Source organism: Lacerta agilis, chromosome 10 (assembly GCF_009819535.1).
Source record: "Lacerta agilis isolate rLacAgi1 chromosome 10, rLacAgi1.pri, whole genome shotgun sequence".
Classification (NCBI taxonomy): domain Eukaryota; kingdom Metazoa; phylum Chordata; class Lepidosauria; order Squamata; family Lacertidae; genus Lacerta; species Lacerta agilis.
The window spans coordinates 64,062,386-64,087,219 of record NC_046321.1 but is presented as its reverse complement, the minus strand read 5'-3'; the positions used below and the strand labels follow the sequence as shown (position 1 = coordinate 64,087,219).

At 44.1% G+C, this 24,834-nt stretch overlaps 1 protein-coding gene across 1 annotated transcript in view; it reads left to right on the top strand.

Annotated features, from left to right (window-relative positions):
* Positions 1-24,834, top strand: part of LHFPL3 (LHFPL tetraspan subfamily member 3) — a 237,325-nt gene that overhangs the window by 151,741 nt on the left and 60,750 nt on the right. The window contains exon 2 of the mRNA XM_033163535.1: positions 8,686-8,922. Within this exon, the coding sequence (XP_033019426.1) occupies positions 8,686-8,922 (237 nt within the window). The remainder of the gene's footprint in view (positions 1-8,685; positions 8,923-24,834) is intronic.

The window sequence follows — 24,834 nt, the reverse complement described above, 5'->3', positions numbered from 1 at the left end:
GTTACTTTGTTTTTTAAAACAACAAATAATTTTGAAATGCAGAGGACAGAGCTTGAGGCTGGAGAAAAAACAAGAAACTGAAAGAAACTTAAATTGACAAATTTGGCCATCCCTAGAACTTTCTATTTACGTAGTCTCTAAACCACTGATAAAAAAAATTAATGTTTTCCACTTGAGAGCTGCATCACTAACATCAAAGAGAGGGAAGCCAAGCTAAAGCAATACCAGAAACCCATGATGCCAAACTGGCAGCTGAACAGATGAGCAGATGTATTACGAAGCAATAATACATCTGCTCACTGAAATTTCCTTGCTGCAGAAAAACTCTTGAGGCTGGTTCTCAACGCAGAAGGTGCCGCTTGGGACTGTGGTCCTATTTCTGATCTTTTGGCGAGAAAAGGTAGACAGCTAGTGTGTTCCGCTCTTCTGTTCTGTTTTTTCTTTCTGCTAAACACCTTCTTCCTTCCAGTTACCTTCATTTCCACTCAGGCAGGTTTGAGCTGCTGGCCAGCCACCAGATACAAAATCTAACACCTGTCTGCCAGATGTCTGCTGTTGTATATGTCACTGCTATGCCATCTGCCCTGCAACCTGGCAGGTCTTCTCCTCTCAGGAACTTGGAATCAAAGTGTATTAATGAGGGGAATAATTTCATGTATCACCTGCTTTACAAAAACTCTCTTCTTGGATTGCTTCCTCGCCGTCCACTTTCTTTGGAGCATCTGAATGATGCCTGTGTATTCCATTTTTTTACTGTGTTTTCCCCCAGACTGGATTTGTGGCCATTTTATATTATGAACAGCTTCCTTCTTGTAGGCCCAAAATTGGTTCTGATTTGCTCATGGGCTGGTTCTGTGACAATGAGCATTCATCCTGCATTCAGGGCGTTCCCATTAATCATTTGTCCATCCTACACTTTTCAATGCATTTCTCCATTACTTTCCAAACCACAAAAAGTCTGTCCATTTCCCCCCCCCCCAATGGATTTGTTTCACTTGAGCAATAGAGCTCTTTAAACTGCTTGAATTGTGCAAACGGTACGTCCTTGAATCTTTCCCACAAAATACTGACAGCCTGGAGGCCCTCAGACTCTTGTGCCGGGGGCCTGTTTCTGCATGTGCCATTCTGTGTGTCACCGTCTGTGGAGCTGAAGTCTCAGACTTCCACCCTTAATTCAGTGGATTGATGTCTTTTGTCAGCTAACAGCCTCAACTAAGTCCTCTTATCTGAGAAACCGCTGGCAAGCCAAGACAAAACCGTATCTCCGGCTAATTTATCTTTATTAGAGTGCAGCTTAACAAGCCCCTGTGTGTCCTAGCCTGAAGAACTTGGTGGCCCATATTCTGCACTTGCGACAAGAGCTGATCAAGGCCCAGTGGCAGCAACTTCAGCGCATCAGCTGCTGTTTGTAGCTTGACAAAGTATCTGCAAAGAAATGTCGACATTTTGGCTCTTGCCAGCTTGACAAGTAGTGAGGGGACAGGGGTGAACAGCAGAAGAGATCTTGTCCACATGGGCCTGCAAACAAAGCCAGTGGGTTCAGCCAGACACAATGTTGGCCAGCAGGTAATGGCTTTTCCCACCTGCCTAACCCCACTCTCCAGCCCTAGGAGCTGTTTCCAGAAGAACTGAGAGGGGAGAGAGACTCTGTTTGCCTTCAGGGGGTGGTTGTTTTCACCTCTGCTGTACCCCCTTGAGTCTGAGAAACCTTCAGAAGGAAGTTGCTGCCATGGGCATTATGTATATGTGTATTTTGCCCATGTATGGAGAGAGTGTGTGTGTGAACTTAACAGTGTCATGTGCTATTTTGTTAATGTTGTTAATATTGTTTTATGGATTATAAATGCACCATATACTGTAATATGACTTTTGCTTTAACTGCACTGTTTAGATTATGTTTTAGTTGTTGCTCTGTTAACAGTGCTTTATAGTTTGTAGTTGTTTTGGTGAAAATTTGTCATTTATTCTGTACGATATACAGGTGAAACTCGAAAAATTAGAATATTGTGGAAAGGTTCATTTCTTTCAGTAATTCAACTTAAAAGGTAAAACTAACATATGAGATAGACAAATGATATGCAAAGCGAGATATGTCAAGCCTTTATTTGTTATAATTGTGATGATTATGGCGTACAGCTGATGAGAACCCCAAATTCACAATCTCAACTTTGGGGTTTTCATTAGCTGTACGCCATAATCATCACAATTATAACAAGCAAAGCCTTGACATATCTCACTTTGCATGTTATGAGTTAACTCATATATTAAACTCCAGTAGCTAATGAAAACAATCGCTTACATAAATGGACTTTTCCACGACATTCTAATTTTTCAAGTTTCACCTGTATGCTGTATTTGTGACGTTCTGTTGTGTTCTATCATGGTTTTGTTACTAGATTCAGGTAGGTAGCTGTGTTGGTCTGACGCAGTCGAAATATATAAAAAAATAAAATAAAATTGTCCAGTAGCACCTTAGAGACCAACTAACTTTGTTATTGGTGTGAGCTTTCATTTGCATGCACACTTCTTCAGATACACAGATGGTTTTGTTATTTATTCGTAAGCCATTTTGGGATTCATTTGACTGAAAAGCAGCATAGAAATATAATAAATCAAATCCACCAAATCAAATCCCTAGGCTGATTTGCATGTACACAGGAAAGTAGCATTATCTTGTTTTGGGAAGTTGGGGGGAAATTGTGTCAATGAACACAGAAATTGCCCAGTTTTCCTTGACGGGGGGGGGGGATATTGCAAATGATTGCTCAGTTTGTGGATTCAAATATCAGCAGGAAAGATGTGATATCCCCACTTCAAAGGAGGGCAGTGGGGGCTACAGATGTGTATCTTAAAGGCACATACACCTGCTGTAGTGAATGTGTGACACTCCTTTCATTGACAGCTGCCACTCCTACTCTTCTTCCTGCCAGCCCATCACATCCGCCATGTTTCTGTACTAAAACATGGCAGCAGTGAACTAACTGTGAAAATGGCAGTCAGGCAAAAAAAGGATGAGATTGCTTGCACAGAAAATTTCCTGGTCCTCTGGGAAGAATTAAAAAGTCAAAATCTACCATTTCAAATCAAAATGATAGGCAGATTTTATAAGTATCCCTTCAGCTTTAAAGATCTTACGATCTTATAACTGATAAATGAAACCTTGCTGGGACTGCATCTCAAATACTCACCTGTGCTTCCTAGCATGCCAAATGAAAACTGTGCCTAGGTAATCATATTTAAGAGTGTACATGTGTACTTCGGTTTTAATTTATTTTTTTACATGTGAAGACTGCTAATTCTCATAACATGTATTAAATAGTTGATTAAACTAATGGGGGCTCCATTTCCTAGTACTGCATTCTGAAGATGGAATTCTATGAGTTAATTTCAACATAACTGAGATTTTGTTTTCAAAAAACTGTGTATGTTCATTTTAATTGTAAGTAAGGTGGACAACCGCCTGCTTTTCTTCCACATGATTTCAGCTTAATTATTGCTCCTGAATTATTATTTCTACAGTGTTCAAGGCATACAACGTAAGCAGCTGCAGAAAAATAACGTTGAATTTTCTTAACTATATTTTCATACCTAACACCTATTCACTCTTCCAAGCAAACCAGATTAACATACAAAGCAAAGGTGTGTCTTTTGTTCTGTGTGACTTGCTCTGTTCACTTTCAGTGGTTTTGACAATTATGCAAGAAAAACACCCCACACGAATTTAGGATTTTTAATAATTAAAACATCTATGAGCAACAAATTAAATATAGGAGTTGAAGTACCTTGTACTTCAGCTCTTCCTGCTGGATGTGAGGTCTGTGAAAGTCGCCCAGTAGTTCAAGGGAAGAAGCTTCCCCTTTTATGCAGGAATTTTGGGGAATTCCTAGTACAGTGGTACCTTGGTTTAAGAACAGCCCTGTTTACGAACTATTTGGTATACGAACTCCGCAAAACCGGAAGTAGTGTCCTGGTTTGCGAACTTTACCTCGGTCTACTAATGGAAGCCGAACGGTGGAAGGGCACCGGCGGTGGGAGGCCTCATTAGGGAAAGTGTGCCTCAGTTTAAGAATGGACTTCCAGAACCGATTAAGTTCATAAACCGAGGTACCACAGTGTACCACTGAAGGTCTTCATTGGGCATAAAAAAGGATATGGCTGGGGAAAGAAAGTGGCTGGGGAAACCCAGCCAGATGGGCAGGGTACAAAATAATAAAGTTATCGTTATTATTACAGTGGTACCTCTGGTTCCCCTTCATGGATCACTGCCTTGTCGTGGCGAAGGGGCTTGAATTACTCAGGCAAGCTATGGACAGGTCAAGATGGACAGGTCATAGTGGAGAGTTTGGACCAAACGTGATCCACCTGGAGAAGGAACTGGCAAGCCGCTCCAGTATCCCTGCCAAGAAAACTCCATGGACAAAGACAACAGGCATATAAAAGATATGACGCTGGAAGATGAGCCCCTCAGGTCGGAAGGCGTCCAACTTGCTACTGGGGAAGAGCGGAGGACAAGTACAAGTAGATCCAGAGCTGATGAAGTGGCTGGGCCAAAGCCGAAAGGACGCTCAGTTGCGGATATGCCTGGAAGCGAAAGGAAAGTCCAATGCTGTAAAGAAAAGTATTGCATAGGAACCTGGAATGTAAGAACCATGAACCTTGGTAAGCTGGATGTGGTAAAAAATGAGATGGCACGAATAAACATTGACATCCTAGGCATCAGTGAACTAAAATGGACAGGAATGGGCGAATTCAGTTCGGATGACTATCATATCTACTACTGTGGGCAGGAATCCCGTAAAAGAAATGGAGTGGCCCTCATAGTCAACAAAAGAGTGGCGAAAGCTGTACTGGGATGCAACTTCAAAAATGATAGAATGATCTCGATACGAATCCAAGGCAGTCCTTTTAACATCACAGTAATCCAAGTTTATGCACCAACTACCAGTGCTGAAGAAACCGAAATTGATCAATTCTATGAAGACTTACAACACCTTATAGAAATGACACCAAAGAAGGATGTTCTTCTCATTATAGGGGATTGGAATGCTAAAGTAGGAAGTCAAGAGATAAAAGGAACAACTGGCAAGTTTGGCCTTGGAGATCAAAATGAAGCAGGGCAAAGGCTAATAGAGTTCTGTCAAGAGAACAAGCTGGTCATCACAAACACTCTTTTCCAACAACACAAGAGACGACTCTACACATGGACATCACCAGATGGGCAACATCGAAATCAGATTGATTATATTCTCTGTAGCCAAAGATGGAGAAGCTCTATACACTCAGCAAAAACAAGACCTGGAGCTGACTGTGGCTCAGATCATCAGCTTCTTATAGCAAAATTCCAGCTTAAACTGAAGAAAGTAGGAAAAACCACTGGGCCAGTAAGATTCAATCTAAATCAAATTCCTTATGAATACACAGTTGAAGTGAAGAACAGGTTCAAGGATTTAGATTTGGTGGATAGAGTACCTGAAGAACTGTGGATGGAGGCTCATAACATTATACAGGAGACAGCAATGAAAACCATCCCAATGAAAAAGAAATGCAAGAAAGCAAAGTGGCTGACCAATGAGGCCTTACAAATAGCGGGGGAGAGAAGACAAGCAAAATGCGAAGGAGATCGTGAAAGATACAGGAAATTGAATGCAGATTTCCAAAGAATAGCAAGGAGAGACAAGAGGGCCTTTCTAAACGAGCAATGCAAAGAAATAGAGGAAAATAACAGAATGGGAAAAACCAGAGATTTATTCAAGAAAATTGGAGATATGAAAGGAACATTTCGTACAAAGATTACCACAATTAAGGACAAAAGTGGAAAGGACCTAACAGAAGCAGAAGACATCAAGAAGAGGTGGCAAGAATACACAGAGGAATTATACCAGAAAGATATGGAGGTCTCATACACCCCAGGAAATGTGGTTGCTGACCTTGAGCCAGACATCCTGGAGAGTGAAGTCAAATGGGCCTTAGAAAGCCTCGCTAACAACAAGGCCAGTGGAAGTGATGATATTCCAGCTGAACTATTTAAAATTTTAAAAGAGGATGCTGTTAAGGTGCTGCACTCAATATGCCAGCAAGTTTGGAAAACTCAGCAGTGGCCAGAGGATTGGAGAAGATCAGTCTACATCCCAATCCCAAAGAAGGGCAGTGCCAAAGAATGCTCCAACTACCGCACAATTGCACTCATTTCACACGCTAGCAAGGTTATGCTTAAAATTCTACAAGGCAGGCTTAAGCAGTATGTGGACCGAGAACTCCCAGAAGTGCAAGCTGGATTTCGAAGGGGCAGAGGAACCAGAGACCAAATTGCAAACATGCGCTGGATTATGGAGAAAGCCAGAGAGTTCCAGAAAAACATCTACTTCTGCTTCATTGATTATGCAAAAGCATTTGACTGTGTCGACCACAGCAAACTATGGCAAGTTCTTAAAGAAATGGGAGTGCCGGATCACCTCATTTGCCTCCTGAGAAATCTCTATGTGGGACAAGAAGCTACAGTTAGAACTGGATATGGAACAACTGATTGGTTCAAAATTGGGAAAGGAGTACGACAAGGCTGTATATTGTCTCCCTGCTTATTTAACTTATATGCAGAATACATCATGCGAAAGGCTGGACTGGATGAATCCCCAACCGGAATTAAGATTGCCGGAAAAAATATCAACAACCTCAGATATGCTGATGATACTACCTTGATGGCAGAAAGTGAGGAAGAATTGAAGAACCTTTTAATGAGGGTGAAAGAAGAGAGCGCAAAATATGGTCTGAAGCTCAACATCAAAAAAACTAAGATCATGGCCACTGGTCCCATCACCTCCTGGCAAATAGAAGGGGAAGAAATGGAGGCAGTGAGAGATTTCACTTTCTTGGGTTCCATGATCACTGCAGATGGTGACAGCAGTCACGAAATCAGAAGACGCCTGCTTCTTGGGAGAAAAGCAATGACAAACCTAGACAGCATCTTAAAAAGCAAAGACATCACCTTGCCGACAAAAGTCCGTATAGTTAAAGCTATGGTTTTCCCAGTAGTAATGTACGGAAGTGAGAGCTGGACCATAAAGAAGGCTGATCGCCGTAGAATTGATGCTTTTGAATTATGGTGCTGGAGGAGACTCTTGAGAGTCCCGTGGACTGCAAGAAGATCAAACCTATCCATTCTCAAAGAAATCAGCCCAGAGTACTCACTAGAAGGACAGATCCTGAAGTTGAGGCTCCAGTACTTTGGCCACCTCATGAGAAGAGAAGAATCCCTAGAAAAGACCCTGATGTTGGGAAAGATGGAGGGCACAAGGAGAAGGGGACGACAGAGGATGAGATGGTTGGACAGTGTTCTTGAAGCTACTAACATGAGTTTGGCCAAACTGCGAGAGGCAGTGAAGGATAGGCGTGCCTGGCGTACTCTGGTCCATGGGGTCACGAAGAGTCGGACACGACTGAACGACTGAACAACAACAACACCTCTGGTTACGTACTTAATTCATTCTGGAGGTCCGTTCTTAACCTGAAACTGTTCTTAACCTGAAGCACCACTTTAGCTAATGGGGCCTCCCGCTGCCGCTGCGCCGCCAGAGCACGATTTCTGTTCTTATCCTGAAGCAAAGTTCTTAACCTGAAGCGTTATTTCTGGGTTAGCGGAGTATGTAACCTGAAGCGTATGTAACCTGAAGCGTATGTAACCCGAGGTACCACTGTATATGCAAGAGACAAAAATGTGGATGACAAGATTATAACAGGCTAGAATTGCTGTGGAAAGGCCTTTCAGAAATGTCAGGCATCACCTCTGTGAGTTTGTTCAAGTGAAGTTGGCTTGACTCAGTTGTTGGGTCTGCTTATGGAAACAGAAAGCAGGGAAGAGTTAAGCAAGCAAGGTACAAAGCGACTTGAGGCAAATCTATGACATGCTTTTAGGATGCATCAGTCCATCAGTCTGCGGGTGGTTCATGAATCAAGAGGGAAGTGGTAGGGAAAGGAAAGAGTCTTTGCTTGGGCCAGTGACATTTCCGACGGCTTGTTTTCTATACTGGAGGGGAGTTGGAAACCAGAAGTAATTTTCTTATAGAAGAAGATTAATGAAGTTGGAAGAACTGCAAGACAAAACTATCCTGGAAATCTTAGTGCATTTCATCATTCAGGTTGGACTCTGATTAGAAACTCCCCCGCCGCTGCAAGGAGTTGGAAGCTTTCATTCATCAGTAAGAACTTGAAAAAGACTACTTGTTAAATGGATGTTTTACCAGAGATTCATAATATTTGTTGGTGTTTTTGTATATGGTTGAAAACTTACATTAGCACAATACAGATACTACAGTATTTGGATATAAGGTGGATCTCTTTATTTGCTCCACAGACTTTATATTCACAGTATGTTGATTTGCTCTGTGTTATGAATGAATGTATCGATTTCCCTGCTTGTCTTGCAGCCCCAACTCTTCCCCAAAAGTCTGAGAATAAGCAAAAGAAGTTGTTAAGGGTGCAGGTTTCCCACCCACCAACCCCCCAAAAAGTTCATAAAACTTCAACTTTCTGAGCAGCATCATAATTTTCTGCAGGTTACGAAGTTTTGCATCGCAAAGTAAAGACATTTTAGTAACTAAGTATGGGAATAGTTGTGAGATATAAAATTCAGCCATGTGATTGTTCTGCCATTCTCTTTATTCCTCCTTCTTTCTTTCTTTCTTTTCCCAGCTGCCTGTCTTGTCCTGGGCTGTATGATTTATCCTGATGGCTGGGACGCAAAAGAAGTGAAACGGATGTGTGGTGAAAAGACGGACAAGTACACATTGGGGGCTTGTTCAATCCGCTGGGCATACATTCTCGCCATAATTGGAATCCTGGATGCCATGATCCTCTCTTTCTTGGCATTTGTACTTGGCAATAGACAGGACAGCTTACTAGCAGAGGAACTCAAGCTGGAAAACAAAGGTAGGAGGAACTGCTTTGGGAGGCTGTGTTACTCTGAACTGCAAGGGAAAGCACTTAAAAACAACCATCTCCATTGTCTGTGTAAAGACTCGCGCTTGCTCATAAGTTATCCCCCATCCATATAAAGAACTGGTCCTTAATATTATTGACCTTGTCAAATGGCTCTCCCCTTTAGCTTCATCCCCTTTCATGCTCTTCAGGCTCCAGCTGAGTGGCAAAAGTTCCCATGTAATTCCTGTTCCTGTGTGCTGCTGCCCAAAGGGATGTTACTCCGCCTCGGAGGGCAAAGGAAAATATGCATGGTGACGTAGACTGTGGAGGAGGACACCACATGCTGGTGAACTCAGCAGAACTCAGAGCTGGTTGTAGTCCTTGTTCTGCCTAATTGCACTGCGTTTCCCCAGACGAGTCTTTTACCGCGCAATCCGCAGAAGCAATTCCTGCCAAATAAATTGTGCAGGGCCCGGCCCGGCCATGAGGCAAGGTGAGGGGACCACCTCGAGCGGCAGGATCCACAGGGGCAGCAGATCCCAATGCACACCTTAATTTCCTCCCCTTGTTTGAGATGTAGATCTTGACTCCCACTTTCTTCCCTGGTGGGGAGAGAGGTGTCATTTTTGTGGTTCACTTCAGGTGCCAAAATGTCTTGGGCCAGCTAAATACAGTTAAATATATATATAGAGAGAGAGTTTTACTCTTAGTTGCTTTAGGTGGACGATGGATATATCAAATCTAACTTTTTTTAAAAAAAAACAATTACCGGTATTAGAAAATGCAATCTTTGTGTATTTTTAGCAATGCTGTAAGCAAACCTTACACCTCCTAGGATAGGAACCAAGGATAGACAGACCTGCCTTGGACTATTAGTTTATTTCACCCCCCATATTGTCTACTCCAAGGTTAGCCATCATGCTGCCCTCCAGATGTCATGGGCTACAGTTACCATCTCCCCATGCTCCTATTAAGATTTTTCCTAAGTGTAAGAGCAGCACAGGAGGTGGCAGGGGAGGGGGAGTGAAGGTTTAACACTTTCTTCTTGCTGTGACCTACCCCCTTGTGCTGCTGACTGGGGAACAGCTGGGGGTGGTGAAAAGCTCGCCAGGATACACACATTTCCCAAGGCCTGTTAGGGAATATGGTTAATGCCCAGAGAATGAACAAAATTTGTTCGGATAAGGTATAAAAGACCTTTTAGAAAGGAAAATGCTCAATGGTTATCACCTATAGAAGCGCTATCAGTAAAGAAGACCAACATTAAAGGAGATTGTGGTACCCATAAAGATATTACAGAATTCAAATCAGGGAAATCAAATTTAAAAGAGAGGGAAGGCATACAAAACTGGATTAAAGACTGGGTCCAGTATTTCCAATTAAATGAGATATTCGGGAAAGACAAAGAGGATTTTCTGAGGAAAACTCAGAACTCAAAAAAGCCTTATTGGGCAACAAATAAAAGCTTGTTTCAAAAATTTATAAAAATCTTATTAGAGTGGGGAGACTAAGGAATAAATGACAAAGGCCTCTATGATCCAATGGGCAGTTGACCTAGGACACAACATCAATATGGCCTCTTGGGGGAAAACTGTGGAAAACCACAATAAACTTCCCGGCATGCTATACCCTAAAAGAGAACCCACAAAAGGTGATATATAGATGGTACCTCACGCCTAGTAAACTTGTAAAAATGTATAAAAAGGAAACCAATTTATGTTGGAAATGTGAAGAGATTGAAGGGACATTTATACACTTGTGGTGGGGCTGTAAGAAAGCCAAAGAGTATTGGGAGAAGATATACTCAATACTTGAAAAGAGGTTCAGGGTCTCATTTCCCAAGAAACCAGAGATATTCGTATTGTGTATAGTAGAGGGGGAAATACCCAAGAAAGTACTTAGTCTTTTCCTCTACACAATAACAGTGGCTAGAATAACTTATGCCCAATGTGGAAGGACAAAAACAGTTCCACAAAAATAGACTGGCAAAATAAGCTAATAGAATACGCAGAGCTAGCAATGTTGACTGTAAAGATAAGGAATCAGGATGAGTCAGACATAAAAGAAGAGTGGGAATACTTTGGCAAATATTTAAATAACTATAACAATCAGATAACTTTTCAACGGGGGTTAGATATATGAGCAGCAGTTGAAATAAGCAGAAGAAGGGTGGTTATTAAGGAGATGCAGCTTAACAAGGACTAATTAAGACCCCGCAGAGGGGTGTGTGTGGAAGTCAAAGACTGTAAGATAATGACAATGACTGATGTACTAAGACATGTAAAATGCATAAATGAAAAAAGAAAAGAAAGTATTTATTGATTAAAAAAGAATGAACAAAATTCAGTCTATATATACACATTTTTCAAGGTGTGCTGAAGATTATCTCTATTGCCTGGGAAATGTGCACAATTCCCTCTTCATGGAAGGATTATGTACACATTCTCCTTGAGGCCTGGTGAATGTGCACAGTACTGCTCAACTCATATCCCCCTTAACATGAAACACAAAGTCAGTTTCCTGTTCTGCTTTGAGCATTATGGCTGAAAGGCCACCAAAAAGGAATGAAGAAACACAACATCTGGCCTTTACTGATATCCATGATTTTTAATCCATCCATGATATTTTGGGTGGCACTTCGTGGTCGTGATAGTGTGGGAATCTCAGGTATAGAAAACTGCAACAAAAAATACAATCTGTGCATTGGAAGTTAAGCAAATAAATGTGACCTTGGAAATGCCCTTAACCCTCTCAGTTCAAATTGGGTGACTGGGTTTTGATCAGACACTGCAGCATCCTAAAAAGCAGTTTGCAACTCAGGGTTCTTTCATCATTGACTTTTTCCAACCTTCTTGCACAATTTTTTTGGGGCAGTTTTGGCTTACTTGGCCAAAAACCTCAGGCTCATTCATGAGCAACTCTTCACTGGAAAGTAGTTCTTTGGAAGCTGCCAAAAAAAAGATCCACAATGCGGTATTAGAATTGCTTTCTAAAGACAATTGCTTTCAAAAGACAGCAGATTTCTAGTTCTCATGGTTAGAAAGATATACTAATAAGCATATAGGCATTTTCTGCTATAATCTTAGAAGCAGGGTCTTAGAATAAGGACCCTCCAACACTTCACAGAACGACTGAGGAAAGCTTGGGAGAATGCAATGATGTTGAAATTTGCAAGCAAAAGGAATGCTGTTAAATATAATTGCCAAAATAATTTTATTTGGAGATGGGCCTTGTTCATACAGTGCTGGAATGATAAAAGTAGCAGATGAAATACCTCATTACAACTTATTTATTTTAATGTAGCAAACCAACACTGTGTAGACTTTTTTGATCTCTCGGTTTTCTCGCTTCTTTGTCTAGTCCTTGTTTAAAGCTGTCCAAGTTGGCAAATAAATTATGCAAAAGAGTGAAGCGGGAGAACTAAATACATAAGACTTATACATGTCTCCTCAAATATGCATAATGTATACAGAAATGGGTTTACATTTATGCATGGGGGCAGTCATTCCCCCCCCCAATCTAAGGGTCACAGAGCTTTGGATTAAGCCACTATCAGTAAACACTGTTCTATTTATCAACCTAGCAATTAAGTATCATAGCATCGTAGAACTGTCGAGTTGGAAGGGACCCTGAGGATCATCTAGTCCAACCCCCTGCAATGCCGGAATATGCAGCTGTCCCATATGGGGATCGAACCTGCAACCTTGGCGTTATCAGCACTATGCTCTAACCAACTGAGCTATCCCAGTGTGCATCTTGAATGATTTGTTCAAGGTAACACCAGCTCCTGTGACTAAACACTTGGTTAACTGAAGACTGAATAATAGCACACTTTCTCGTTCTGCTGTTCTGCCTATCCGTGGTATGTGGTTGTTGTTTAAAGTCATAATGAATCGGAGCAGTTTGCTTTTTATTTATTTATTTAGGATGCAGCCAAGTCTACAGGCTTTTGCGTACTAATGCTGCTGTTCTCCCACAGGTCAACTTTCCCCTGAACTCCTCATTCAAACAGCTAAAATAATAACAATTAATCACTAAGGCAGGGGCTTAACCAAATAATCTGAGCAGCTGCCCCCATTGCAGTGCTTGGGTAGCACGAGTTATTTACTGTTGCACTTCCTCACGGGTACATTACTGTGTGAGTTATTAAGCTCCTGAAGGATGTTATCTCTTCACAAAGGCTCTAAATTTGACTACAAAGCCTTCGGAAGTGGCAAGACAGTTGAGAATGAGCCCTGGATTATAAATATCGGGATTTTTAAAATATTGAGCCTGGGCCTGAGGCACTGTGAATGTGTCGGAGTCGGGTTTCTAAGCAGACATCAAAGGATTCCTGCGAACTGTGCAAGGGTGTCTGAAATATTAGGGTGCCCCACACAAACACACACCTTGATGACTGTCCTGAATTTGGTCCCAAGGACTTGCTGGGGAGTGAACTGGGTATGGGGGTTCATTTGGAGGGTTCAGCTTCAAGGAAAAGATTTGGACTTGATGACTACAGGGTCTGATAGACATATATTCCTTTACATCCCAGTCTTAGATGGGACTCATAGCAGTCTCTCATTTAAGACGTTGGTGAGGTCTGGAGAGCATCTTGGCTTGTTCAGCAACTCTGCAGTTTCTGCCAGGTACTCAACAGATCATTCACTGGGCCCCATCACAAAGACCTACTGGATCAAGGTTGAAGAAAAGGAGTCCATCGTGTTACACTTACACACACATTGCCGAAACATTCCTCATGTTATCTGCCCCCTCTGTTTCCATTTGATGTTAGACAAATGCCTTCTTGGTTGATGCTCACCTGGCATCAGTTCTGAAATCATTTCAGCTGTGGTGCCATTTTATTTGCCTGGGGTTTTTATAGTGTATGCTGGGTCTGAGTTGTTGTTTCTTAATCCATATTCCACTGAATTATATCAAGGTTGTGCGCTTTTTTTAGCTGCTCCTCCGAAAACAAAGGTTTTCACTTACATGACTAAATTTACCCAACTGATGCTCCAGAAAAATAGCACCCCACATGGTTAGGTCGCATGTCGTTCCTGGTTTCTATGGCAGCCACTCTGCTCCCATAAGGAATGAAGAGGGACATTTCATCTGGGCAGGTGGGAAAACAACATGCACACGCACATTTCCACTCACGCTGCTGCTTCTCGCCCACTGGGAAGGTCAGAACACTTTTCAAGTTGTGAGGTGAAGTGCAACCTTAAAGCCCTTGGAATGCATCAAACTGTGAAGAGCAACTTCATGATTCTTAGCAGTATATTTAAGCTTCCCTAATTTTGGAGATCAGTTGGGTCTTATTTACCGGTATGTTTCTGATCTCCATAGTCCAGATATGTGGGTAACACAGACACGTTCCACAGCTGGATCTCCACAGTGAGCCTTGGAACTACAAAAGTGTTTTAAGAGATGTAGGAGGTTCGAATCAAATATCGAAAGGGCAAAAACAACCTCCAAAGGTGACTGAACCTCCCCTTCTCCCTGTGATATATAGGTTGGCAGATTTGGGCATATAAGAAGATAGAGTACAGTCACAGTAGCTATTTCTGCAGAACTTTAGATTGTTCAAAGCACCTTCAAATGCATTATATTTTGATCCTTGGAAAGTCCCGTAATGTAGACACATATTTCTCCCCACGTGATAGAGGTGGACAAAGGCTAAAAGAGAATGACTTAACTAAGGCTAGCTCGGTGCATAGAAAGTTGTCTTATATCATGTCAGACCATTGGTCCGTCTTGCTAAGTATTGTCTCTGCTGATTGGCTGCCACTTTCCAGGACCACAGTTAGGAATCTTTTCCAGTCTTACCTGGAGATGCCAGTGGATGAACCTTGGACATTCTACATGCCAAGCATGTGCTCTTTATTGCCAGAAACAATCAACTTGTCCCCAAAAGCAGACTTCACTGTGAATTGAAAGATGTTGCTAACATTTCAAAATAGATGGTTGCCTTCCTAGAACTATGCTGGTTCACCGCTATCCAAGTACAAATAGCTTTAATATAAGGGGGGAAATCTCTGTGTTAACACCAGTTTCCCGAGCCTCTGATTCACTGGTATTCAGCTTCATTTATTGAGGTTTAATACAAATGTTAGGGATAGGGATGCAAAATGCATGCTGGTTATAATCCTATTACATGCTTACCTAGGAGTAAGACCCAGTGAGACTTCTGAATAGGCATGCATTAGGTTACATTGCCAGGGATAGTTTTTTTTAACCTTCTCACCCTTTTTCTGGGATACCTTTCAATCCTAGTTCACTGTGGTAAGCAGAAAGGAAATATTATTTCTTTGAGTCATACTGTCAACCCAATGCAAACAATCCTCAGTTTTGTTATCATGAAAACAAGGTATGATGGTTCCAAAAATACTTAATCATGGTTTGGTGCTAGGTGAATAAATCTTAAAGGATCCAAAGGCTTGCATACACCTTCCTCTTCTTATGTGTTGTGATACGTTCCCTTGTGTGTTGCAGTTCTCTTCACGGTCTGTGGCAAAAAGCCTATTTGCCATATTATTCCAACAGCAGAGTATGCTTTGTAGTTGTCCTGAAAACCTGGGTGGGAAACTAGGATTTCCTCTTCATTTCCCATCCTAGGTTGCAGGAGAAGCATGCACTGTAGCTTACTGGAAGCTAGGCAGCGATGATGGGATTGCAGTTCTTGAGGGGAGGGAGAGTATGGAAAGGGGACTCTATAAATCTCCTTTGCCTTGGTAAACCATGGGCTGTTACCGTATTTCATCCTAACCAGCTCATTGCTTGTTGTCAGAGCCAGTGTGGTGTAGTGGTTAGGAGTGGTAGACTCGTAATCTGGGGAACCGGGTTCGTGTCTCCGCTCTTCCACATGCAGCTGCTGGGTGACCTTGGGCTAGTCACACTTCTCTGAAGTCTCTCAGTCCCACTCACCTCACAGAGTGTTTGTTGTGGGGGAGGAAGGGAAAGGAGAATGTTAGCCGCTTTGAGACTCCTTTGGGTAGTGAAAAGCTGGATATCAAATCCAAACTCCTCCTCCTCCTCCTCCTCCTCCTCCTCCTCCTCCTCTTCTTCTTCTTCTTCTTCTGAGCTCCTGGTACACAGGGAGGCTTTGCAAAAGTGGTTCCAACAGGTATTGCTGCAAAGAGTAAAGAGTTCCCCCACATACTGATGATTCATACAATATTTTCTCCTGTAGGGGTGGAGAACAGCCATCTTAAATGACCTGGAGTTCTTTTGGCATGTAATTTGTAGGGCACTTCAGAAGCATTTCAGGAGTGGTGCAAAATTCCACTTCTCAATCACTTGCATACTGTGGGGAGAAAACTACATATAGATCACCCATGTGGTGTAATTAATAAAAGAATTGGCTGGTTCCCTAGATCCAAAGTGCAGGGCTAAATGCACTCTCCAGGTAGAGAGCCCCAGCAGCGTTTAAAAGTCACAAAATATGCAGTGGCAGTGAAGCATTAGGAATATAGGTTGTTAGACCTTTTAATATCCCATTTAGTCCATTGACAGTGCTCACCCATTTCTACCCCTCTCTCAATGAACAGACCACACTGTTTAGTAAGTTTAAATGCTTTACTTACAGAGTTCAAAGGTTAGATTCATGTGCCATTCCATGCAGCAATGAGTAAACACAGGCAGAAATCTTGGGATACAAAATATTCTGAAATAGCTCTAAGCATGGTGAGTTCACATGGTAAAAAAGAGTGGACAAAGAAGGAAACTTAACTTCCTTCCAGGTGAGGGGCATGACCTAGCTGAGTCTAAGAATACAATTCTGTTATCTTAATGCCTTCATGCAGTAACTAGCTAGCCCTAAGCTTGCTAGTTATATTTGACTGCAATTTCCCACATATATTCTCTTCAGAGAGCTGCCATAAATTCACTGTAGGTACAAAACCTCCTTTTAAATGTCTGGAAATGAAATACTCTCAAAGCAAATCCTTTAGCCTTTGATTGTTATTCCAGTGGGGTCTTATGTCTTTTAGAGGTGAAGGGTACACCAAAGTGCACTTGAAATGACAGGACATGTTTTTAAGCAAGGTATTTCAGAGCACTAATTGGGAGTTTGGGGCATGAGAGGCACTCGGTGACATATTTAGAAGAACAGACACGAAAGGGCATGGCTCTGATACTATAATACAACCCTAGGAACTGTCAGCATGGAAGGAAGGGACGTGGAATGGTAAAGAGATGGTCTTCTGAGGTTGAGGATCAAGAATTGTTTCATGGTTTACTGCTGTGCTCCTCTGCCATTTCAGAGTTTAGCCTTTAGCTTCTAATTCCTGGATTTAGAGCAATCGTTGAGATCCTGCTGAGAATTAATTGGCACGTGCCCTTTAGCTTATCCAGAAAACAGGACTGACGGGTAAAGAGCAAGCTTTGCCGCCTTCCCTCGGTCAGTTTTGTCTTTTTCATGCTACCCTCCTCCTGTTTGGTTGCTGGTTGTTAGCTTTATTCAATGCAGGGCAAAGATGAAATAAATATCCTCCACTTCCCACCATAGCTGCCTTGTTATTTTCTTGAAGGAGGCTGATAGTCTCCTCCTGAACATGCCTCTCTAAGGTCTCTGTGACATGATTAGCTGCTGTAACTTTGCAGTCGGCTGTCACGCTAGCATTTGTGTTGGTTTTAAGGGACTGTGCAACTCCCATGGCCACCAATTAGGCTGCAAGCCGGTGACGTTTCAGGCAAAGCGGATCTCAGGCAAAGGAAATTGCTTGTGTGTGAAGTACACCTTGATTGACCTCCTGGAGCCAAGGTCTCACTGGAGGAAGGGAATCGATTCTTTATATACACTCGTATCTCCTGAGGAGATGCAGTCCCTGGTGAAATCTGAAAGTTGAGGTTCAGAAGACTTTAGAAATTAAATCCGTACTGATGGAGCACACAGAAGATGTAAAACTTATGTAACATAATAGCTCTCTCCAAATATATGAGGAGTTGTCATATAGAAGGCTTGTTTTCGGCTTCACTGGAGTACAGGGCTAGAACTAATGAGAAGGAAAAGCAAGGAGGCAGATTTTGGTTAATCATTAGGAGGAACGTTCTAAGCGGAAGAGGTGTTTGACAGTGCAGCATCAGTAGGTGGTGGGAAGTTCTGCTTTTCTGCAGCTATTTAAGCAGGGGCTCCATGGCCCTCTGCCAGGGATGCTGTTGTTTCAAGATTCCTGCACTGTGTAGGGCAGCTCGACTGCATGATCTCGAAGGTCCCTTTAAGCCCTAAAATTCTATGAATCAGTAAATAATATGTTGCTGAGCATTATATGCAGTAAAAGCAAGAAAGGCCATGGTAGCAAAGAACTTTAAAACCTCTGGAAATTATATGCAGTGCTTACTTAAAATGGACAAGAGCAAGCCATAAATGACGTAACCCTGCATTGCCGCTACCACTAATTCTATTTTTATAGATAACATTATTTCTTGCAACTTAACCAGGTTGTACTGAATTAACACTGCAGCTAAATCCGTCCACCTGTGGTGGCCCCGCCCCAAAAAGCACCAGTGAGTGATATCACAGGGCCTAATGTCTAAAATCAGGCCTGTGTCAGACAATCTGGTAGAAATGCACAGGCAATTCTCATTTCTATGTAGGGTCTGAATTAACCCTTTATGTGATGGCTTGTGAGTTTTTGCTCCTGCTCAGAATTATGTTCTTGCATATGACAGGGAAGAGAATTAATCAGAAGTGGAGGGAGATTTATAATTTACAAAGATGGAGTGTTCCCCCAAATATGTTTTGAGGCATGATGCTTAGCATTGAAACAGTGGGCAGTGAATCCTTCAGGAGTTATTTTTGTTGTTGGGGATAAAGATACTGACATAGAACATTAAAAAAAAGCCACTGAAAACCTTTTCAAATTTTCAAAGCAACTAAAAGGAAGCCTAAACCATAGGGGTTAAGAATGGAGACCATGGGCTGGGCAGTCTGTGGCTTAAATCTCAGCTCGGGACCAAATTTTCTAGGTGAGTTATGGCCTTGAGAAGAGAGCCTTTTACGAATCTCCATATGCAATAAGGGGATAAAAATACTTCCCTGCCTCAAATTGCTCCTGTACAAATTTCTAAAATTGTTGTTGTTGTTGTTCTCATTCATTTCATTTCTATAGCACGTTACATTTTCAAGATAAGACTGAATGCTGTTTACAAACTGCATTAAAACATCAAATAAAACAATCTAGAATAAAACATTACTGAAGAAAGTCAAATATAAAGCATACATTCAAAGCAACATAATTAACAGGAAATTAAAATATTATCTTAAAGATTTCAAAACAGAACATTGCAAAGGAGGTCAACTACAGAATGCACATTTAAACTCAGCAAAGTTAACCAAACTTTTTTTTTATCTTAAACGTTTCAGAATAAAACAAAATAAAAAATTCTTTCCAGTAGCAAAACAAAATAAAAAATTCTTTGTTTTGACTATGGCAGACCAACACGGCTACCCACCTGTAATCAGAATAAAACATTACTAAAGGAAGTCAAATATAACATGCACATCTAAAAACAGCACTGTTGTGTCGTGGGTTCTGGTAGCAAGAAGTCCAGCTACACGTCTTAGTGAAAACAGCTCTTTATTGTAGGGATTAGACAAGACTGGGGAAAAGGGGGTAGGGAAAGCTCTATTTATAGACACATTGGGACTGAGGGAAAAGATACATTTTAGCGGGAACCAATAATATTCAAACTTTCCGGCGGGACCCAATCAGGCTGTGGATTGTGATTGAACACTTCAAATTGACCAATAGCAATACTTTACCCTGCTGCCAGAATATCTTATTTAATACACAACACTCCCCCGCACCTAGTTGAGACTATACACGTAATCTTTCAAGTATTGCGGAGGTCTTCGAGTCCTACCGGATTGCCTAACCCTCGGTGTGTCACTCCTTGGACTATCCGTGGTCAGACTTCTCTCTCCAATAACCTCGGGTACCTCAGCTGGAGCTGCGTCACTAGCTGACTCTCTAGGCTGACTAGTTATTTCTGGGCTAGGTTCATCAGTGGTGATCTCGGTTTCCTGACTCTCGGAGCCCTCCACCCCCTGTGGCCCGGAGTCATCCTGACTAGACTGCTGCGATTCACCGGACGCCGGCAGAGTTGTGCGCGGCTCCTCCCCCCTCGGGCTTACCCTGCTTGGGAACCGGCGCCTTAGCTGGTCAATGTGGCGGCGCATTACTCTGCCATCCTCTAACGTCACAAAATATGACACTGGCCCACTGGGTCGGGTGACCACCCCCGGCACCCATGCGGGTCCCCTTGCATAGTTCCGGACCCAAACCAAATCCTCTGTCGACAGGTATCGGGTTCTGTCACCCTCGGCAGCCGGTGGTTCTCTTGTATCGCGGCCCGGCACCTTGTCAGGGTGGACATAGTCTAGGATTGTGGCTAACCTCCTTCCCATTAATAATTCAGCTGGGGACTTGCCTGTGGATGCACACGGCGTTGTGTGCTGCAGGAACAACATCCTTGCAATGCGAGCAGACCAATCCCCTTCCAAGAGGCGCGCTATTGCACCCTTGGCTGTGCGCACCATCCGTTCGGCTTGTCCGTTCGAGGATGGATGAAAGGGAGCAGAAGTGACCCCTCTAATGAAATTATCGGCCAGGAATGCCCTGAACTCTTGGGACACAAAAGCCGCCCCGTTGTCTGATACTATGGTCTCGGGTAACCCATGCGTTGCAAACAAAATGCGAAGGGCCCTGATTACAGCAGCTGAGGACATGTTTGGAACAATTGAGACCTCCAGCCATTTCGAGTAGGCGTCTACTACAATTAAGAACACCTTTCCCTGAAACGGCCCTGCAAAATCTACATGGAGCCGGCTCCACGGGTTCTTAGCCCGCTCCCACCAATGCACTGGTGCCCTGGGCATTTCTGGGTGCACCTCCTGGCACGCTCGACAGGTGCGCACCCATTGTTCGATGTCCTTGTCCATGCCAGGCCACCACACATAGCACCTGGCTAAAGATTTCATCCGAACCATGCCCGGATGACCCATGTGTAATGTGTCCAACACCTCATTCTGTAAAGACCTTGGAATAACCACCCTATCGCCCCACAATATGCAACCCTTATGGAGGGACAGCTCATTTTGTCTTGCCATGAAAGGTCTAAATTTCTCTTCCTGAGTCCCACTTGGCCATCCCCTCCCCACCCACACAAGGACACGGGCGAGGACGGGGTCCCTTTTAGTTCTTGCGGCGATGTCGACGGCCGTCACGGGTGGTCCGGGAAGTGTCTCCATCATCATGACGTGCTCGGCCGGGGCTGGGTCGTCGTCGGCTGCTCCAGGTAGTGGTAGACGACTCAGCGCGTCCGCATGGCACAACAGCTTACCCTTCACATGACACAGTTCGTATTGAAATCCATTCAAAAAGATGGACCATCGGAGCATGCGTGGGGACAAGATTTGAGGCGTTTGTTTATGTGGGCTGAACAAACCCAGCAAAGGCTTGTGGTCCGTTTGAATTGTGAAATGGCGGCCGTACACGTAGTCATGGAACTTCTTGATTCCTGTGACTATAGCCAGTGCCTCCTTATCAATCTGGGCATAGTTCCGCTCTGTGGGGCTCAAGGTTCTGGAATAGAATGAGATTGGACGCTCCGACCCATCCGCCTCCCGGTGACTCAAGACAGCCCCCACGCCATATTGTGAGGCATCACACGCCAGCACCAGTGGTTTAGCAGCATCATAGTGGGCAAGTGTACTTTCCTTTGACAGCACGCCCCGCAGCGTTTCAAAAGCTCTCTGTTGCGGTTGCCCCCAACGCCATGCACACTTCTTTTGGAGTAGCCGATGCAGTGGTTCGGCTATCGATGCCTTGTGTGGCACAAAGGCGTGATAGAAATTGACGAGGCCCAAGAAGGACTGCAGCTCAGCCTTGTTACTAGGTGTCGGTGCTGCGGCGATAGCCTTAACCTTGTCTTCCATGGGGTGGATGCCAGCAGCATCAATCCTGTATCCTAAGAAGTTCACAGCTGCTACCCCAAAACTACATTTCTCTTTCTTTAGTTTCAACCCCGCATCCCGGAATTTGCATAGGACTGTCTGGATGCGTCCCAGTAGTTCTTGAGCATCCTTGCCCGCGATTAACACATCATCAAAATACGGCAGGACACCTGGCAGGCCCCGTAACAGGCGCTCCATAAGACTTTGAAATATGCCAGGTGCCACGCTGACTCCAAACTGCAGCCTATTCACCTTAAAGGCACCCTTGTGCGTCACAATTGTCTGGATTTCAGCGGACGCTGGAGTCACTGGGAGCTGCTGGTATGCCTGTGCCAAGTCAATCTTTGCAAACACCTTGCCCCCAGCCAGCTTCGCTAATAGTTGAGACACTACTGGAATTGGATACGAGTTGCCCCTGATGGCCTTATTAATCGTACATTTGTAATCCGCACAAATTCGTATTTCCCCATTAGCCTTCAGGGGTGTGACAATGGGTGTTTCCCATTTAGCAGAGTCCACTGGTGAAAGCACCCCTTGCTGTATTAGCTTCTCCAACTCAGCCTCTATTTTAGGCTGTAGCGCAAATGGAACCCGCCTGGGTTTGAGGCGCATTGGCGCAACCCCCGGGTCCAGTTCTAAGTCAATTGGAGGCCCCTTATAACATCCTAACTCTCCATTAAATAGCTCCCCAAATTCCGTGTACAGGGTGTTAAATGTCTCCGGAGCTATCTGGACCGTGTTGAGCCCTGAGATTCCCAACCCTAAGGCCGGGAACCAGTCCGTGCCCAGCAGGCTAGTGCGCTTCCCTTTTGCGATCACAAGCTTTAATACGGCCTCCCTCTCGCGGAACTGTACGTTCACTGCGCACATTCCCAAAATGTCTATGCGGCCAGCGGAATAGGATTGCAGAGTAGCCGGGAAGGGCTCCAATCTCGGAAGCTTACCTCTAGGAAATAACGATCTGGCCGTGTCCTCCGATACGATGGAGAATCCGGATCCGGAGTCCACCTCCATGTTACACGGCTTCCCTTCGATTAGGACCCGCACAGCTGGTTTCCCTTGGGCTGGAAATGGCACAGTTCTGCCCTCGATTTGCGTGAGGTAGTTGCAATCGTCGAGTTGGTGCGTCGCTGTGGATGTCCTCTGACCTCTTGATTTCGCGGACCCCGACGTGCCACTCGACTTGCAGACCCTGGCTATATGTCCCGTTTTCCCACAAGCATGACACGTAGCTTCTCGGAACCGGCACTTCCTTCTCTCATGTGATCCGCCGCAGCCAGAGCAGACCCCCTGCCGACCTTTATTTGCTGTGCTCTCCTGTCGCACCATCTCTATCCCCCGCACAGGGCTTTGGTTGGGGCTGACATGCTGGTCGTCCACGGTGTGGGTTGACGCTCCAGCTCTCTTTTCGGCTCGCTGGTCCGGGTCTTGCTCCTCTCTCTCAGCGCTTTCTGTCGCAATGGCCTCACGGAGCGCTGTCGACAGATCCATATCTTGTTTTGCCGCAATCCGCCTGCGGCCCTTGCTGCTGCGAAGGCCGCACACAAACCGATCCAGCAGGGCCTCCTCCAAGTTGGCGAATTTGCAGTGTCTCGCCAGCTTCCTCAGTTCGGTGAGGAAAACTGCTACCGTCTCTCCAGGTCGTTGTTGCCTCTTGTGGAATTCGATGCGCCATGTCATCTTCGACGCTGTCGGATTAAGGTGATTGGAGAGGTGTTCCGTAATGCTCGCGAACGATGCCTCCCGCAGTGTCGTGGGGGCCAGAATTGCCCGAGCCAACTCAAAGGTCTCTGCCCCGCAGCAACTCAGGAACAACGCCTTTTTCCTTTCCTCGTCGGTGACCCCTTTTGCAGCCACGCTGAATTCAAAGCGCTCGAGGTAAGCATCCCAGGCCTCAGTTGCTCCGGGATGAAATGGTTCCATGAACCGTGACGCAGCCATCTTAGTGGACTGATCTGTCCTGTCAGTCACAGGGAGTCTTGTCGCCAGAATCAGGTCGCTAGGGTCAGCAGCCCTCAGCCGGCCTAATTCGATCCCACCTTCGTCGCCAGTATGTTGTGTCGTGGGTTCTGGTAGCAAGAAGTCCAGCTACACGTCTTAGTGAAAACAGCTCTTTATTGTAGGGATTAGACAAGACTGGGGAAAAGGGGGTAGGGAAAGCTCTATTTATAGACACATTGGGACTGAGGGAAAAGATACATTTTAGCGGGAACCAATAATATTCAAACTTTCCGGCGGGACCCAATCAGGCTGTGGATTGTGATTGAACACTTCAAATTGACCAATAGCAATACTTTACCCTGCTGCCAGAATATCTTATTTAATACACAACAAGCACATTTAACAAGAGGATAAAATATTATAAGCAGAGAACATATCTGCTGCTATTGCTGCCAATCCATTCAATGGAGGTTCATGGCAGGTGGTGGCTGTGGAAACTCAGGTTTGATGACCTGAGTCTGCACTAAGAGACAGCCAAGGTGGTCTCTGGCCTCTTCAGCAGCTTCAGCTTTTGCAGCTGGAGTCAGTCATGGCCCCGCCCTCCCAGGTCAGGTGGGAAAAGGCCTAAAAGCCAGGGAGCAAGTTTTCCAGAACTAATGGCCAAGATGGCTCAAGAACGATGTATGGGCTTTGAATACTTCAAATGCACCATATAAATCCTGGGTATTATTATAGTTGCGTGCAATCTGAGTTATGTAGGCTTTTACAAATCCATTCTGTTTGGATAATCAGGAGAAACCTTTTTCACAAAGGCTGCAGTTTACCGTTGCCAATGATTCCAAAACATTTTGCAGCTATACTTTGCAATACTTTCATCACCGGAAGGAATCCTTGATAATCCACAGTTGTCAAAAGGAGGACGCATTTTCATGGACCACTTGCTGCTGCATTGATCACAATCCAAACTGGAAAACGGGGTCAGCGAAAAACTTCCGGGACGTCCAGCATGGGTGGGGTTTTAATAATAGGCTCTGTGGCAGGTG